Genomic DNA, 15502 nt, shown 5'->3' on the forward strand with positions numbered 1-15502 from the left:
AGCTCAATGGCCAAAGTGCATTTTTCAGAAAGGGTTGCACTGAATCCAGTCTTTCTGAACGGGACGAGTTGCTGGTGGAAACCTGTTACAGTGAGAGTGTTCCGGTGCTTCCTTTTGTGCTTTGGGTTCATCACCTCTTTCCAGCAAGTGCTTGGGGTTCAGCTTTTGCCACGGGGAGCGCTGCTCGCTGTCACTAACCCTACAGACACGTGGATCTGGCACTCTGACTCAGTTAATTAACCCCTGAGAATCAAAGGCAGCCCGTGTACGCACTGCTTTGGGACTTAGTAAAAAAAAATAAGAATAAACAGTCCTGTTAGTTTAAGGGGAAACAGTGCATCTCTTTAATGACCGTAAGACTCATCGGATCAATGGGAGGGAGTTTGTGCAGCCTTCAGTGGGATGTGGGGTCTCTCAGCCCAGGCTTTATGCCCACGGCTGCTGGAGGACATCCCCAGCCCTGCAGGCAGGAGTGTGAGCACAGCCCCTCTCTGCTCTGCTGGACACGGCAGCCCATGGCTCCCCTGGGCGACCTTTGAGGCCCTTCCACCCCCACCTCCTCGGGCAGTGCCACGCTCTCACACTAACACTGTGCAGCTCTTGTTCCATCCATGTCTTCACTTCTCTCTCGCTCTCCTCTCCGTTGCTTCCACCCCCTGTTTCTGCAGTTGCTGTGAGTTTAACACAGCCCCGTGTTTGTCGCCGTTCGGAGCATCCTCTCCAGCCACAACGCTAACCGGTCCTCTCCCTTGTGTTGTTTTCCATTCTGTAACATTCCAGGTCCAGATAGTCTCCAAAAAAGCGAACTACAGCCATGTTCAGTCCAAGTGTGGTTCCAAGGACAATATTAAGCATGTCCCTGGAGGTGGGAATGTAAGTATGGACTCTGGGCAAGCTGTCTTTCTACTAACTCCTGCTCGTGTACTGTGTTGTTGTGTGTCGGTCCATGGATGCTCTGTTCCTGCAGAACGGTGTGGCAGAATTTCAGGGCTCGTGCAAACAGCGTGGGCTGGAGACCCACATTGGCCATGGGTGCTGCTGTGGGTGGGTGCTGCTGCAGGCTGACAGCTGCAGCTCCTGACCTCTTTCTCACCTCGTTTACGCGGTATTAATTGAGCAAATGGAGATGTGCTCAATGCTGACCCCGGGAGTTGGTGCACTGTGGATTCCCTCTGCAGTCAGTGGAGGCCCATCAGTCCCCGGCCTGCTTCTGCTGTCTGATGTGAGATGAAATGAGGTGTGCTGAGTCAGATTCGTTTCCCTCTGTGTCTCACAAGAAAGGAGACTTCAGCAGAGGAGGGGAAGGCTGGGAGTCAGCCTTGGAGCTGCAATTAGCTTCTGAAAGCAGAGGCTGCTGTAAAAGCTGCTGGTGTCTCTGGCAGCAGAGCTGAGCTCGTTGAGTGCAGAGCTCACCTGGTGGTGTCCATGTGCTTGGTTTGCTGGGCTGTATCCTGAAAGCATCTGGCAAAAGAAGACAAGGTAACTACAAAACCACACAGGTGCTAAATCATAGACTCATAGAACGGCCTGGGTTGCAAAGGAGCACAGTGCTCACCTCATTGCAACCCCTGCTGTGTGCAGGTCACCAACCAGCAGCCCAGGCTGCCCAGAGCCGCATCCAGCCTGGCCTCGAATGCCTGCAGGGATGCGGTGGTAGCCTGGCAGACAGGCAGTGCTGACCTGCTGTAATCATTTTGGTGGTTTTGGTGGATGGTTCCAAAAAGACACCAAAGTGTTGAGCACAAAGGTCTCTCTCTGTTGGTGTGTATGGATGCTGGGCTGAGGAGCAGTGCCAGCACATCCCGTGGCGCCCGGTGGCCGTGGAACTGCAGGTGTCTCTGTGTTGTGTTGGCACTCAGTGCTGGGTTCTGTTGGACACCAGGCTCAGCAGTCCCAGCCCTGAGGTTGGTGCTGACGTCGCTGCTTCTGGGAGCACAGTGTGTGTGGATGGGGCTGAGCACTGCTGCAGCACCAGTTAGAATCACACAAAGCAGCACGATGCTCATCCAGCTCCAAGCCCTGCTGTGTGCAGGTTGCCAGCCAGCAGCCCAGGCTGCCCAGAGCCACATCCAGCCTGGCCTCGAATGCCTGCAGGGATTCCTTCCTGTTTCCATCACATCTGACAGAAATACAGCAACACAAGGATGAATTTCCTGGGCAGAGCCTTTCTTATGCTCTGCTTTAGTGTTTTCCCCCCCTTCTTTTAAAGAAAGCAACAGTAAAGACACAGATTTTCCACCATGCAGGTAGAGTGGGTATTGCTGCAGGTTTAATCAGATGATTTGGAGTTTGCACGTCGTTTCCCTACCCTTTGGCTGTAGCTCCAGAGCTGGATGAGGTGATGGTCAGAGATGGAAAGCGTAGCAAGAGATGAGGGTCACCTTCCTACCAGAACCTCTGCACGGAGCACTGGAGGCTCAGCTGTACTTGGCAGTGGGCTCTGAGTGTTTGGCTCTGCAGGTGCCAGCCCTGCTCTTCTCCCATTGCAATCTGAACGCAGCGACTCGTGTTAGAGTTGTTACACTTCCACTGAGGTAGAACTGTTTGGATCCCCAGGAGATGGCAGATGACTGCATGGAATGAAAGACATAGGGGCTGACTTTGGAGCAGGGGGGTCTTTCACTCACCTGGAGCTGCAGGGAGGAGCCTTAAGGCCTCAAGCTGGGCTCAATGCATTGCAGAATCACAGAATGCCCAGGGTTGGAAGGGACCTCAAGGGTCATGAATCTCCAACCCCCCTGCTGCATGCAGGGCCACCAACCTCCACATTTAATGCTAAACCAGGCTGCCCAGGGCCCCATCAACCTGGCCTTGAACACCTCCAAGGATGGGGCATCCACAGCCTCTCTGGGCAGCCTGTTCCCATGAACCCATGGTCAGAGAAGAGATGTTTTTAGAGCAGAAGGACCCCAAACCAGTGACTCCTCACCTGCACCACTGTGCTAACAGAGAGAAGATGCTTTGCCCCAAATTCAAACCGATGTCTGTAAGAGCTGTGTTGGAACATTGGGCTCATTATTGGTTTTGAAGATGGTTTGCTGAGCGTGAATGTGTCACGATCTTATGGTTGCATCACCTCGATGTTTTTTTCCTGAGAGATTTTCTCTGCTGGTCTCAGATCACTGATAGAGTGAGGTTCAGCAGTGATGGGAAGCAGCTCCCCCGCACTGCTTGTCTCTGAGGGCAGCTTGTTCTCTCCAGCTGTTCCATCTGGGCACAATCATTGAACCGCAGAACCATTGCAGTTGGAGAAGCTGAGATCGCTGAGCAGACGGGATGGGGGACGTGGCAATGAGAGCAGCTCCTCTCTGTCCCTCTGCCACGGATGTGCCATGAGCACAAAGCATTGCTGGTTCTTGTCCATGTGTCAGCTTTGACCTGCCTTCAGTTTCTCCCTGCTCACATTAACTGCTCTGGGTTGGTGCAGGTCTACAGGTGATGCCAAAGCGTGGGGCGTTCAGTGGCTGGGAGGTTGGGGGTGGGTAAAGAACCCAGGGCAAAGGGGTGTGGGTTCAGGAGGTGCCAGGCCCCGATGGGGGGAGGCGTGTTGGCCTCCAGGTGCCCAGGAGTGGTTCTTTGTGTTCAGTTCTTTCTTTCTGTCTCTCCAGGTGCAGATCCAGAACAAGAAAGTGGACCTCTCCAAAGTGTCCTCCAAGTGCGGCTCGAAAGCAAATATTAAGCATAAGCCAGGTGGGGATTTTACCATTTCCTCATCGTTTGTCTGCAGAAGGTGAAGTCGTTTATGCACTGCCCTGCAGTACTGAAGTAGTTCAGGGGCTTTGTTGCTCCCAGGCCGTATTTCCAGAAGGGCTGCCTGGGTTCGTAGTGGTTTTGAGTGCAGAGGAGGGATGGGAGATGCCTTACCCTGGAGGTAACCCACTGAAGTGCTTGGATAGGCACCCTGGCTGCTTCTGGGGCGTGGAAGCTTTATTCACACTCAGATTGCTCCAGGGCTGTGCTGGGGAAGGAGCCATGGGAGGATGAGTGCCCTCTGTGCAGGTGGTAGAGCAGCTACGAGGGAAGTGTCAGCCTCCAGCTCAGCAGAGCTCCTGATTTATTTGGGCTCTTCGGTGCCATGTTATGAGATGGGGGTGCAGGAACTGTTTGTTCCCCACTGAGAGCACAGTGACAGCCTGCAGCCTCCAGGCACCACGGCTGGCAGCACACTGTGTCTCTGTAGCATCCTGAAGCGTGGCCAGCATGCTGCCTTGTGCTGCTATGGCTCTGTGTGGGGGCAGCTACTGCATGGAGGACTGATGGCAACGGCACATCCGTGTGTGAGGGATGAATCTCAGTGACCAGAGCTGGAAGCCATGATCACACACTTGTCTCTGTGTGCTCCTGGTGTTTCCTGGCCCCCTCTGCCAGCACGATGGGTTGAAAGCAGTTCAGCCGTACGCACAGAGCTCCACAGTTGAACACATCACAGCTCCCACATTGAGAACGTGGGGCCTCCAATGTGACCCCTGCTTGTTCAGCCATCTCACGATGAGCTCTGTGCAACAATGCTGCCCTTGTCCTGGGGTGAAGGCAGAGTGATCCATCCAGAGCTCTCTGCTGTCAGAGGTTCTCACTGGTTTGCTCGGTTGGCTCCCACTGTTGGCCACACCAAGGTGGTGCCAATGGGGGAACTGCAGCCACCCATGTTGCTGAAGGGCTGTGGTTGTTTCCTGACCTTCAGTGCCCATCCATCTCCACGTGTGCCCTCAGTGTCCCCTCCATTTCCACCTCCTGCCATGGTGACACGTGGCTCTGTGTGTTGCTCACAGCGGTGGGGTGGGAATGGGAATGCACAGGGAGAATTTGGGAACCAATCTTAGGCATATTTGCAGCCACCGGATTCTGTGGCATCGTTGCCTGTATTTCTGTTGTGGGCACTTCCACAGTTGCACTTCATGTTTGCACGATGGGATGCTGGGGGTTCCTCTGCGGGTCGGGAGGGGACAGTTTGGGTAGAACCATTCAGAGCCCCCCATGAATCCACTGCTGCTCCATCTTGTCCTAGGGGGAGGAGATGTCAAAATCGAGAATCAGAAGCTGAACTTCAAGGAGAAGGCCCAAGCCAAAGTGGGTTCTCTGGACAACGTGGGACACTTGCCAGCAGGAGGAACAGTGAAGGTGGGTGCGGCGAGCTCTGGTACATCGGCGTGGGGCTGACATTTGGATCTTCTCCTTCTCCTGCTGTTATTGCAGCCCAGCCTCTCCACCCCGGCCTTTTATAGCCACCTCTTTCCGTAGCCTGCTGTGAGCCCCAGCAGTATGACTCACAGAGAAGAGCTGTGAACACACTGGCAGCCTGAATGGGTCCCTGCTGTGTGTTACGTGCAGGGCTCGAGCTGCCCCATCGCATCCCTCCCCCAGGACCCTTAGCACAGGGTGTGCTCTGATCTGTGGGACATGAGAGGAGCTGTGCAGGACTTCCTCCCCTTCTCCTTTTGCTCCCCAGTGGAACTGCTGAGACCCCAGCTGCTATTGCTGGGAAATGGCACCAGCAGCCCATCCCACAGCTCAGCCCAAAGGCCCTTTGACTGAGGATTTGTGCAGTGTTGCTGTGACTCACAGCTTCTCCCCATGAAAGCAGAACTCAAGCTGCCCCCATCTCTCTTTGCTCTGCAAATTGACATCTTCCTTGGGGAGGGGAGGACCAAGCTGTGGGCTTCTGTGTCCCAGAGTGCTTGGAGTGGTGCTGGGAACTGCAGCCTCGTACGTCCACTTGTGCTGCAGCTTCTCTGCCAAATGCTGCTTCTGAATGGCAAAGCTGGGACCTGGCTGTGCCCCCAGCAGGAGGGGGAGCCCTGGGAGCACCGAGCCCTGCGCTCATCCCAGCATCGCTCCATGGAGCACCGGTGGGTGGTGGAGGGACCTCAGGCGCTGCTGGGTTGGGCTGTGGGGGTGAACGCTGTTCCAAGAGCTGATGCTGCCCTGGAGGGCAGGGAGCAGTGCTGCACTGAGCCCCATTAACACATAGCAAGAGGTGACTGCTGGGACACACCGGGACTCTCCCATCTCCAGTCCTTGGTGGAACCCTCAGACTGACAGAATGGGCTTGGCAAAAAGCTGAAAGCTGCTCTGGGAGAACTGCTGCATTGATTGGGACAGAGACCTCAGTGCAGTGATGCATGACTGCTCCCCTTTGTTGGGGTCCCTACCCATATGCTGCTGCTGTTTGCTGCCTGTCAAATCTTAGCTGGTCTGCATTAGTCTCATTTTTCCCAGTCTCCATTGGAGCTGTGGGTGCCCTGGAGGTGCCCGAGGCCATGGCTGAGCCCTGGGCAGCCTGAGCCCTTGGGATGGGGCTGGGGGTTCCCTACCAAACCAGCCGTGCTGTGATTCTGTGGCTCAGTGATCTTTAAGGACCCTTCTAGCACAGCCATCCCATGGTTCTGTGATACGGAAGGTCATGGCCATGCTTTAGTTAGTAAGCAGGTACAGCAGCAGTCCTTGTTCCCCATGGAGGGGCTTTATAGGGCAGGGGCACAGAATAAGAGCAGAGCTGCTGTGAACTGGATGTCAGCAGAAGCTGGTGACTGCAGGTGGGATTTGGAGCAGAGCAGGACAGGGGCTTCTCTAAAGGCTGCCTTCCTGGGCCCAGTTCTTGTAGTCCAGCATCAAAGCTTGGCTGTCCAGGTTGGGGATCCACTGCGTTTCCTTTAGGTCTGGTGTATGAATGCATCCAAGAGAGCCAGTGGAAGGCCCTTCATTGCAGGCACCCGAGGTCAGGGGATGGGCTCTGAGCACCTGCTGGGTTGCAGGCAGTTGGGTTAGGGGACCTTCAAGGTCCCTTCCAACTCAAACCTTCCTGTGAGTCCACGGGGGGGGTCGGCTCCACGGAGCTGCACTCATCAGCTCGGCTCTGGGCATGCAGAGCTCTGCCCTCCATCCCGGCTCCGAGGGGGCGCTGAGCCCACAGGGGAGGGCGGAGGGGCTCAGACGTCACCCCCCGGCGCCCCATCTCCTATTGACCGCTCCTGTCGTCCTCCCCACCCCGTTGTTGTCTCCTTGTAGGCTGAGGGCAGCGCGGAGCCAGAGCAGCTCCCGCCAGCCCCTCAGAACGGAGAGGTGCGAGCGGCGCAGGCAGGCAGCGCCCTGCAGGAGAATGGCGTAGGGCCGGCGGTGCCCACTGCCCTGAGCGGTGGTGACCAAAGGGAAATTCAGAGCTTCGAGACTCAGATACAAGAAACAAGTAAGTGCCCGCGCTTCTCATCACGCTGCTGGGGGGTGGGAGAGCACCGGTCGCACCCCGCTGTCCTCCGAGCGTGGAACTGTTTGTAGCGACGGCCATAGGGCTCCTGCTGTTGTTTTAACTCGGAAAATTGCCTTTTATCTTCCAGGCATCTAACGATGACATTCTGCTATCGTCTCCCGTCCCCTTCTCCCCCTTCTCTCCTCTCCCCTTCCCTCGCCCCCCCCCCCTCCCCGCCCTTTGTCGCTGCAGATTGAATCCCACAGGCTGACGTTCCGTGAGAAGGCGAAGGCGCGCACCGACCACGGAGCGGACATCGTCGTCGCCTCCAAACCCCCCACCCTCCCCAGCAGCACCTCTGCCAGCGACAGCCCGGCCTCCCCGGCACCGCCGCAGCCGCCGGCTCTCCCCGCCGCGCTCCCACAGCAAGGCTTGTGACCCCCCGCCCCGCGCCCCGTAACGCAGCTTGGCTCTCTTCACGCGGCCTCCGGCTTCACGCGGGACGGGGATTTGCCCAGCGGCCCCCTCCCTTTGGCTTTGGGGGTTTGGGGGTCAGTGCTGTGCTGTCCTGGGGGCTCCGGGGGGAGCGCGGTGGCGGCCGGGCCGAGTTAATAGGGATAAGCTGTGATTTCTTTCTTTTTAAGAGAACCCCCTTTTCCTCCTCGCTGCTTCGTTCCCTGACCCCATTGACGCTGTTACCACACACATTAGGGCTGTTTTAACTGTTGACTTTTACCTTTTATTCTTTGTGACGACGTGTTGATGATGATTTATCGTGCTACAAACCCACACCGAGGCTCCTTTCCTCCTTCCTTAACCATAGCAGAGTAGGGACATTAACCGCTGCTGCAGTGCTGCTTCTTACTGACATATCCAGCAGTCGTAACTTTTGTTGTTGGTTGGTTGTTTTGTTTTCTTTTTTTTTTAATAATATTTTAAAAACGATGGAGCAAATTCATGGGATTAAGCCATGTCCGAAAGCGAAAGGCGTAGGGATGTGTTGAAGGAAAGCTTCTTGGTGAGCAGCTCAGGCAGAGCTGTGTTGGCTGCAGCCAGACGCGTTGCATTGGTGCCAGCCCTGCTGTGCGGCGACGTTGGGTTGGCTGTCGGTTGGATTTTGGCTGGTTGTTGGGTGTTGGTTGGCTGTTGGCTTTTGGTTGTTGGTTGGTTGTTGATTGCTGGTTGGCTGTTGGTTGTTGGTTGGTTGGTTGTTGGTTGGCTGTTGGTTGTTGGTTGGCTGTTGGCTGTTGGTTGGCTGTTGGTTGGTTGTTGGCTGTTGGTTGGCTTTTGGCTGGTTGTTGGTTGCTGGTTGGCTGTTGGTTGCTGGCTGTTGGTTGCTGGTTGGCTGTTGGTTAGTTGTTGGTTGGTACAGCCCAGCTAGGGCTCATTCGGGCTGGAGGCTGAGCACGAGCTGTGCAGCTCTGTGGGCTCCTGGGCAGCTCCATGGCTTTGGGGCAGCTCTGTGGGTTCTGGGAAACCCCATGGTTGCAGGGCTTGGAGTGGGGCCGGGAAGTGCAGAGGGTTTGTGGCTGTGAGACGGGGAGGTGAGCTGCTGCGTGAGGCCAGAGCTCCTCGTTCCGTGTTTGCAAATGACACTAAAAAAAAGATGAGATGTAAATAAAAGAAAAAGATAAAAAATAATAATAATAATAATAAACCAGAAAAGCCGTTCTTGGGTCGTCGAAGTAATTTAAAGAGAAAAAAAAAAAAGCAAAAAAAAAAAGCAGAATAATGAAACACTGGGATCAAAGTCAATGGAGGGGAGCAGGCGCCGCCGGGGGCTGCGCGGAGGGGCGGAGGGAAGCTGATGGCTTCTCAGCTTTGTGGGAACGGTTCTTGGGGAAGCCGACAACGACACGATAACCCGGAATCTGTATTTACACACAAAGATTCTTATTGCACTTGTATTTTTTATATTAAAGTTTGCATGATTTCTAATAAAATGGCATTAAAATGTACTAGTTTGCATCCAAGTCGTCTGCTAGTTTCATAAGTGCTTTTTTTTTCCTCTGGATACAAATTGAAACGAGCAATGCAGATTTGCACCTGAGCGGGGCGGTTATATATACCCACAGCCCTGCTGCCTTCCTCCTCCTCCTCCTCCTCCTCCTCTTCACCACCTCCCCCCTGTGCCCCCCCAGCTCCACTGAGCTCCTCCTGCCCCTCTCCCCCCCCCGGCCTCCTGCACACCCCCCAGTATATATCACTGCCCCTCCGCTGATGCTTCCTTCTTTCCATTGCTAAATTCTGAACACCAGAGCTCCATCTCTGCAATCCATCGATACGTATTTTTTATTTCTATTTTTTTTCTTAGTTTTTTTCCAGCACTTTTGGAATAGGGCTGTTGGAAAGAGGGGGCTCAGGGCAGCTCAGCCCCTCCGCCTCACCTCCCAGAGCCGGACCGGAGCGCGTGTGGGGCCGGTGCTGCTCTGAGTCCCCATAGAGGCAGACGTGGCCCCACTCAGCTCCAGCACTGCTGTAGGAAAGCGATGGCAACGCTGCACTTTATCTTTGCACTGCGTTGGGTCGCTGCTGAACCGCCGCAGCGCTGTGGGTCGCTGTGCTCACTGTGCGACGGCTGCGGTGCCGCTCGGGGCAGCGCTGATGTCGGGAGGCGGCTGCATGCAGTGCGTTGGGTTTTGGCCGTGCATGGAGGCTGCTGGGGGCAGAGCAGGACAGGGAGCGGTGCCTGGAGCTGCCCGAGGGCCTCTGGAACCAAAAGTCTTTTGGGGAGGGCAAAAAAAAAATCATCCTGATTACTTTTAATGGAGTTGTGGTTCGACTTTGATGCAACGTGAATGTACGGCCGCGCGGTGCTGAGCGTGGGGCCCGGCGTCGGCTGCAGCGATGGCACAGCGCAGTGCTGGCGGTGGTGGAGATGCTGAGTGCAGGGATGCGCTCTGAGCGCTGTGCCCTGGGCTCGGGGTGGGAGCACGGAGGGGCTCAGAGCGGCCAAGCGGCTGTCGGCCCCCGGGGGCTGCCGTGTCATTGCCGGTGTGGTTACTATGGGCCTTTTTCTACTGTACAAGCAGTTTACTGTCCCGGCTGCGGACTGAATGTAGCGCGCTCTGCTGCCCCTGGGCTCCCCCTGGCTCTCAGTGGTGGCGTTAGGGCAGAATTTGTCAGCAGCAGCCCCCGGGTCTGGGCACAAAGCCCAGGGCACAGCGGAGGAGCGCTCCGTCCTTCACCCCATCCCCACCCGGCTTCCCCGCGGCGCTGCCCGTGCCATCCCTGCACACAGAGCCTCGCTGGCCGCCAGCTGGTGTCTGGGATCCATCAGACACGGGGCTCCTCCCGCATCTCCCGAGCGCTCAGCATCGCTCCGTCACCCCGGGACGTGGGGCGGGATGTGGGGCAGCGCACGCAGACGCATTCGGCCCCATGTGGGGCGAGCGCAGCACCAGGCTCCCGGCCCTGGGCAGTCATAGAAGCCCTCTGCCTCAGTTTCCCCACCCGTGGGGGGGACGATGCGTACCTCACTGTGAGGAGTGCGGGCAGCGTTGGCTACATGTGATGTTTCCTCATTATTTTGTGCTGTATGGAGGTTGTGCTGCAGCTCCAGGGTCGGAGCTGCACAGCAGTGGGGCAGAGGGTTGGGGTCCCCCCTGGGGGCAGTGGGGCAGAGCTGCTCTGTACCCACGCAGGGCTTTGCGTGTCTGTCTCCTGAGCACCATTTCCTGATTTGATGTTGTGATTCTCTTCCTATTGTAAACGAGTTGAAATAAATAAAGCTTCTCGATGTTGCCCTCAGCGTGGCTGCGTTGTTTGTGGGGGGGGGGAGGCAGCTGGGGGCCCTTGGGGGGCTTCACCTACAACTGTTGGCCCCATAGGCTACAATGGAGAGCACCCAGCCCCCCAACCCTCCCCAAGCACAGCCCCGCTCCCATTGAACAGAAGGACGAGGACAGAGGCTGTTACTACTCTATCCCTTTTTATTGTCTTTAATCTATGTTGTAAAAAGATCCAGTATCACATAACAGCCACTGAAGTATCCCAATATCACACTAGTTCTGAACCATTTAGACAATAGCTTAGTCTTTTTTTTTTGTTTTTAAACCTGCTGGAAGGGAAGAAAAAAACAAAAAAAAAACCAAAAAAAACCCAAACCCATCCTGCCCCTCATACAGGCTGAAAGAAACAAACACTGCTCAACTCAGAGTGACAACCTCAAGCAAGTGAAATGAATGAGTTCCGCACGCTGCGCCCATCGCCGCCCATCAGTTTGCATGGCCGGGGCTGCAGCTCCGCTCCTAAAAGGCCGTGAGGAGGAAACGAAATCGCAGTGCAGAACAAAAAGGGGCCCCGGCGCTGACTTCAGGTACAAAGAGCGTAAGAAATGGTGAATAAAAACAAAACGTGGGCCCTCAGCATCGCCCCTGCACTGCCTGCAGGGGACAAACGGAACGAAGCCTCACAACAGCCCTGTGAGGTAGGTGGCACCGACAGGGACCGAACTCCAGAGCTCCTTCACTGCAGTGCCGTCCCAGTCCTCCTCCTGCACAAACGTGGTCCCCGCTCGTACAAAACAAAGGCTCTGTGCCTGTGCTCCTGGCCGCCTGCAGGAGCCGCGCTCGCAGGCACAGTGACAGCGGTGTCCTGCGGTGCACAAGGCCAGGGATCCGAGCTCCTGGGCACGGGGAGGACGAGAAATCATACAAAATCATAAGAACAATGCAAGAGACAAAAAGTACAGGCAGGCCGGGAACAACGAGTCACGTCTCACAGGGTGCCAAGGCACCGCGGATCCCAGGCGTCACCGATCCCGAGCCGAGTGTCGCCGCTGTGTCTTTCTCCCTTGTGCCAGGCTGGGAGCCATGGAGCTGCGCTGCTGCTGCTGCTGCTGCATCCGAAGGCTGAGATCCGCATTCCAGAGCTGGAGAAGCTCAGCTCTGCCCAGCGCTGCTCCTTCCCGGCCCTGTGGGGATGGGCAGAGGACGGCGCAGCTGCAGCCTCGTGGTCCAGTTCAGGGTGCGCGGCGCCCATCAGCTTCCATCGGCGCTTCTGGTCCGGGCGGTGCTGCGCTGGTTGTTCCTCCTGGTGACCATGCACGGAGCCGACAGCAGGAGATCAGACAACATTAATCTTCTAGGATGGAGAGAGATGACTTCACAAGGGATAAATAGAACTTTTATTTAAATAAACATTTGTGAACATCTTTATACAAATTACAAGTCCCCACAAAATCCTCCGGCTCCGCCTCAGGCGCCGAAGCTGCCGGGAGGGCCTTTGAGCAGATCCACCAGGATGTCGAGCAGCTGGCTGTGCTGGTGGTGCAGGTCGCCGGGGATGGCCGCCATCTCGTAGCACAGACACGTCTCCACCATCTTGGAGAGCGAGACGCGGAAGTCGCGCAGCAGGCGGATGGTGTAGGAGTCGCCCTCCAGCACCAGGAGGTCGCTGTCCGTCAGGGAGACGGTCGCTCGCCAGCCGTCGTCTTGGTGGGGAGAAGAGAGCGGGTGAGGAGCGAGAATGGCGTGGAGCTGCTGCTCTGCCTCTGCCAGGGGCACCACAGGCACTGCACAGCTCGCAGGGCCTCGGCTGGGCCAAGCCGTGGGCACAGGGCAGAGCTCCAGGCTGCCTGCACCACTGGGCTGGAGCCCAACAGCAGCAGCATCCAAAGTGCAGGGGCTAAAGCAGCACACAGCAGGAATCACAGAACGGCCTGGGTTGCAAAGGAGCACGATGCTCATCCAGCTCCAACCCCTGCTGTGTGCAGGTCACCAACCAGCAGCCCAGGCTGCCCAGAGCCACATCCAGCCTGGCCTTGAATGCCTGCAGGGATGGGGCATCCACAGCCTCCTTGGGCAACCTGTGCCAGTGCCTCACCACCCTCTGGCTGAAAAACTTCCCCCTCATATCCAACCCAAACCTCCCCTGTTTCACTTTCAAACCATTCCCCTTGTCCCATCACCACCCACCCTCACACACAGCCATTCCCCTCCTGTTTATCCACTCCCTTCAAGCACTGAAGGCCACCATGAGGTCTCCCCCCAGCCTTCTCTTCTCCAAGCTCAACAAGCCCAGTTCCCTCAACCTTTCCTCAAGCAGAGCTGCTCCAGCCCTCTGAGCACCTCAGTGCCTCCTCTGGACCCGCTCCAAGAGCTCCATGCCTTTCTTGTGCTGGGGGCCCCAGGCCTGGAGGCAGTGCTGCAGACAGGGCCTCACAAGGGCCCAGCAGAGGACAGACCTGCTCCTCCCCACTGAAGCCCAGCCCAGCCAATCCCTCCCCCAGGGCTCACCCCAGGCTGCCCCCAGCCCTGCACACTCACCTCGGACGTGGATGTCCGTGTCAGTCATGAGCAGCACAGCCAGCGGGTGGACCTGGGAGGAGTCCCGCACAAACACCCCTCCGTTGGACTTCACCGCCATGAAATAGGTCAGCCAGCGACTGTACAGCTTGGAGGCCTCCCTGCACAGGGGAGCCCTGTCAGCCATCGCCGGACGCAGCAGAGCCCCGAGGCTCTGGGCTGGTGCATCCACACACGTGGCTCGCTCACCTGTTGATGGTTGACTTGTGAAGCAGAACGGTGCCCGCCTTTGTCCGGTACGCGTAGCTGTTGGGCTTGAACTTCCCTTGGCGGGTCACCTTGCCTTGTCTCACCTGGAAGGAGAAGAACACCTCAGGCTCTGCCCACAGAGCAGCTTTGTCCTGCACAAGATCCCACCTGGGCGGCTCCCAGCCAACCTCCAAGAACCGAGCAGCGCAGCCCCGCTCCTCAGAGGAGGATCCAGACGCCCAGCAGTGAGTGCAGAGTGGGGAGCCTGTACCTGGATGAGGTTGGGGTACAGTCCGGCCATGAGGACTCCCTTGACCAGTTCCTCCTCTTCACTGTACTGGTTACATACAGATGAAGGCATGGTGCAGTCAGATGGCGAGGACACCAGGAAGGCTTCGTAGAGGTTCTCTGAGAACTGCTTGACAAGGCCTGCGGGGAACAGACGGCACTGCTGAACCCTCTGCTCTCCCACCAGCAACAAAACGACCCCAGCAGGGCAGCTCCAGCTCCAGCTCAGCTTGGAGGCTCTGCCTTGGCACCTGTGGCCTCCTGCAGCCAGGGCTGCCTCTGCACTCCTGAATTCCAAAGCCAGGATTCACCTGCAGGCCAATCCCATTTCTGCACTCTGCTTTTCATAGAATCATTCAGGTTGGAAAAACCCTCTGAGACCCACAAGCCCAAGCCCACTCTGCCCACAGTCCTGAGTGCCACATTTCCACAGTCCTGGTCACCCCCAGGGCTGGTAACCCACCCCCATTCCCTGGGCAGCTGTGCCAGCGTCCAACCACTCTCCTAGGAAGTAGGAGATGTTCCTAATATCCAACCCGAACCTCCCCCTGTTGGAACTTGAGGCTGTCACCTCTCATACTATTGCTTCTAGGAGCAGAGGCCAAACCCACCTCACCCCAACCTTTCAGGAGCTGTGGGGAGCAGCAAGGCCTCCCTTAAGCCTCCTCTGTTCCAGACCAACCCATCCCACTCCCTCAGCCACTCCCCATAGCACCGTGGCTCCAGACCCCTCCAGCTCTGCTGCCCCTCTCTGGACACACTCCTGGCCCCCCACATCTTTCTGACAGCACAGGGCCCAGCATAGCACTGAGGTATTAAACAGGAGCAGTGCTTCAGCCTCTTCAGGGGACAGGAGGAGAAGCAGGCACATGGGACTCACCGTTGATGAAGCGAAGGCTGGGGCCATACAGGTAGTAGTCCTGCAGGTAGTTATCCCTGGCACGGCTGTCTCTGCGTCTCAGCACCTCCTCCCAGCCCGCCACGGCTCTGACAAAGGCGAGGTGATCGCTCCCGCTCTCCCTGCTCAGAACGGCCTTGGCCTGGCAGAGGGACGCAAGGTCAGCCAGGCGACAGCCCCTCTCCTGCCTGCTCCCAGCCTCCTCCTGGAGGTCTCCTCCTCACCTTGTCCACCTCAGCACGGTTCTGCAGGCTGCTGCTGAAAGGGTCCCGGGTGAGGCAGGAAACGATGACGAGCAGAGGGTGGAGGCAGCGGTAAATGGATGCCAGGACGATGGCCTTTGCCAGCCGAGGGTCTGTGGAGATCTGGGCAAGGCGTTTGCCCAGGGTGGTGAGGGCTTCTCGCTGGTCCAGCACCCCTGCAACAGAGCCGCACGCGAGGGCGTCAGCAGCAGCTCCAAGCAGGAGACAAGTGGCAGCCAGCTGCTTTGGGGATCTGCCAGGAGGATCTCAGTGCTTGGATTATTTGGTGTAACTCAATAAAGCACGCAGCACGGGGGCCGTGGAATCTTAGAATGGTTGGGGTTGGAAAGGACCCCGAAAGCCCCCCAGGTCCAACCCCTGCCATGGGCCCAGG

At 57.1% G+C, this 15502-nt stretch overlaps 2 protein-coding genes across 14 annotated transcripts in view; one reads left to right on the plus strand and one right to left on the minus strand.

Annotated features, from left to right (window-relative positions):
- The window catches only part of MAP4 (microtubule associated protein 4), a 117191-nt gene extending 106258 nt beyond the window's left edge, over nt 1-10933 (plus strand). For 8 of the 10 annotated variants that reach the window (XM_048951896.1, XM_048951901.1, XM_048951900.1 and 5 more), the window contains 4 exons: nt 781-873; nt 3609-3690; nt 5006-5118; nt 7436-10933. In XM_048951896.1, coding sequence (XP_048807853.1) covers nt 781-873; nt 3609-3690; nt 5006-5118; nt 7436-7621 — 474 coding nt within the window. In that variant the 3' untranslated portion in view covers nt 7622-10933. Of the gene's footprint in view, nt 1-780; nt 874-3608; nt 3691-5005; nt 5119-7005; nt 7184-7435 lie in introns of all 10 variants that reach the window. The other 2 variants (XM_048951898.1, XM_048951904.1) reach the window with 2 other exon arrangements.
- Nucleotides 10934-11095: 162 nt separating this feature from the next.
- The window catches only part of DHX30 (DExH-box helicase 30), a 35711-nt gene continuing 31304 nt past the window's right edge, over nt 11096-15502 (minus strand). For all 4 annotated transcript variants that reach the window (XM_048951910.1, XM_048951911.1, XM_048951908.1 and 1 more), the window contains 6 exons: nt 15091-15284; nt 14849-15008; nt 13952-14109; nt 13681-13784; nt 13453-13592; nt 11096-12617 (listed from right to left, as the gene is read on the minus strand). In XM_048951910.1, coding sequence (XP_048807867.1) covers nt 12382-12617; nt 13453-13592; nt 13681-13784; nt 13952-14109; nt 14849-15008; nt 15091-15284 — 992 coding nt within the window. In that variant the 3' untranslated portion in view covers nt 11096-12381. The remainder of the gene's footprint in view (nt 12618-13452; nt 13593-13680; nt 13785-13951; nt 14110-14848; nt 15009-15090; nt 15285-15502) is intronic.

This window comes from Lagopus muta, chromosome 7 (assembly GCF_023343835.1).
Source record: "Lagopus muta isolate bLagMut1 chromosome 7, bLagMut1 primary, whole genome shotgun sequence".
NCBI classification, from domain to species: Eukaryota; Metazoa; Chordata; class Aves; order Galliformes; family Phasianidae; genus Lagopus; species Lagopus muta.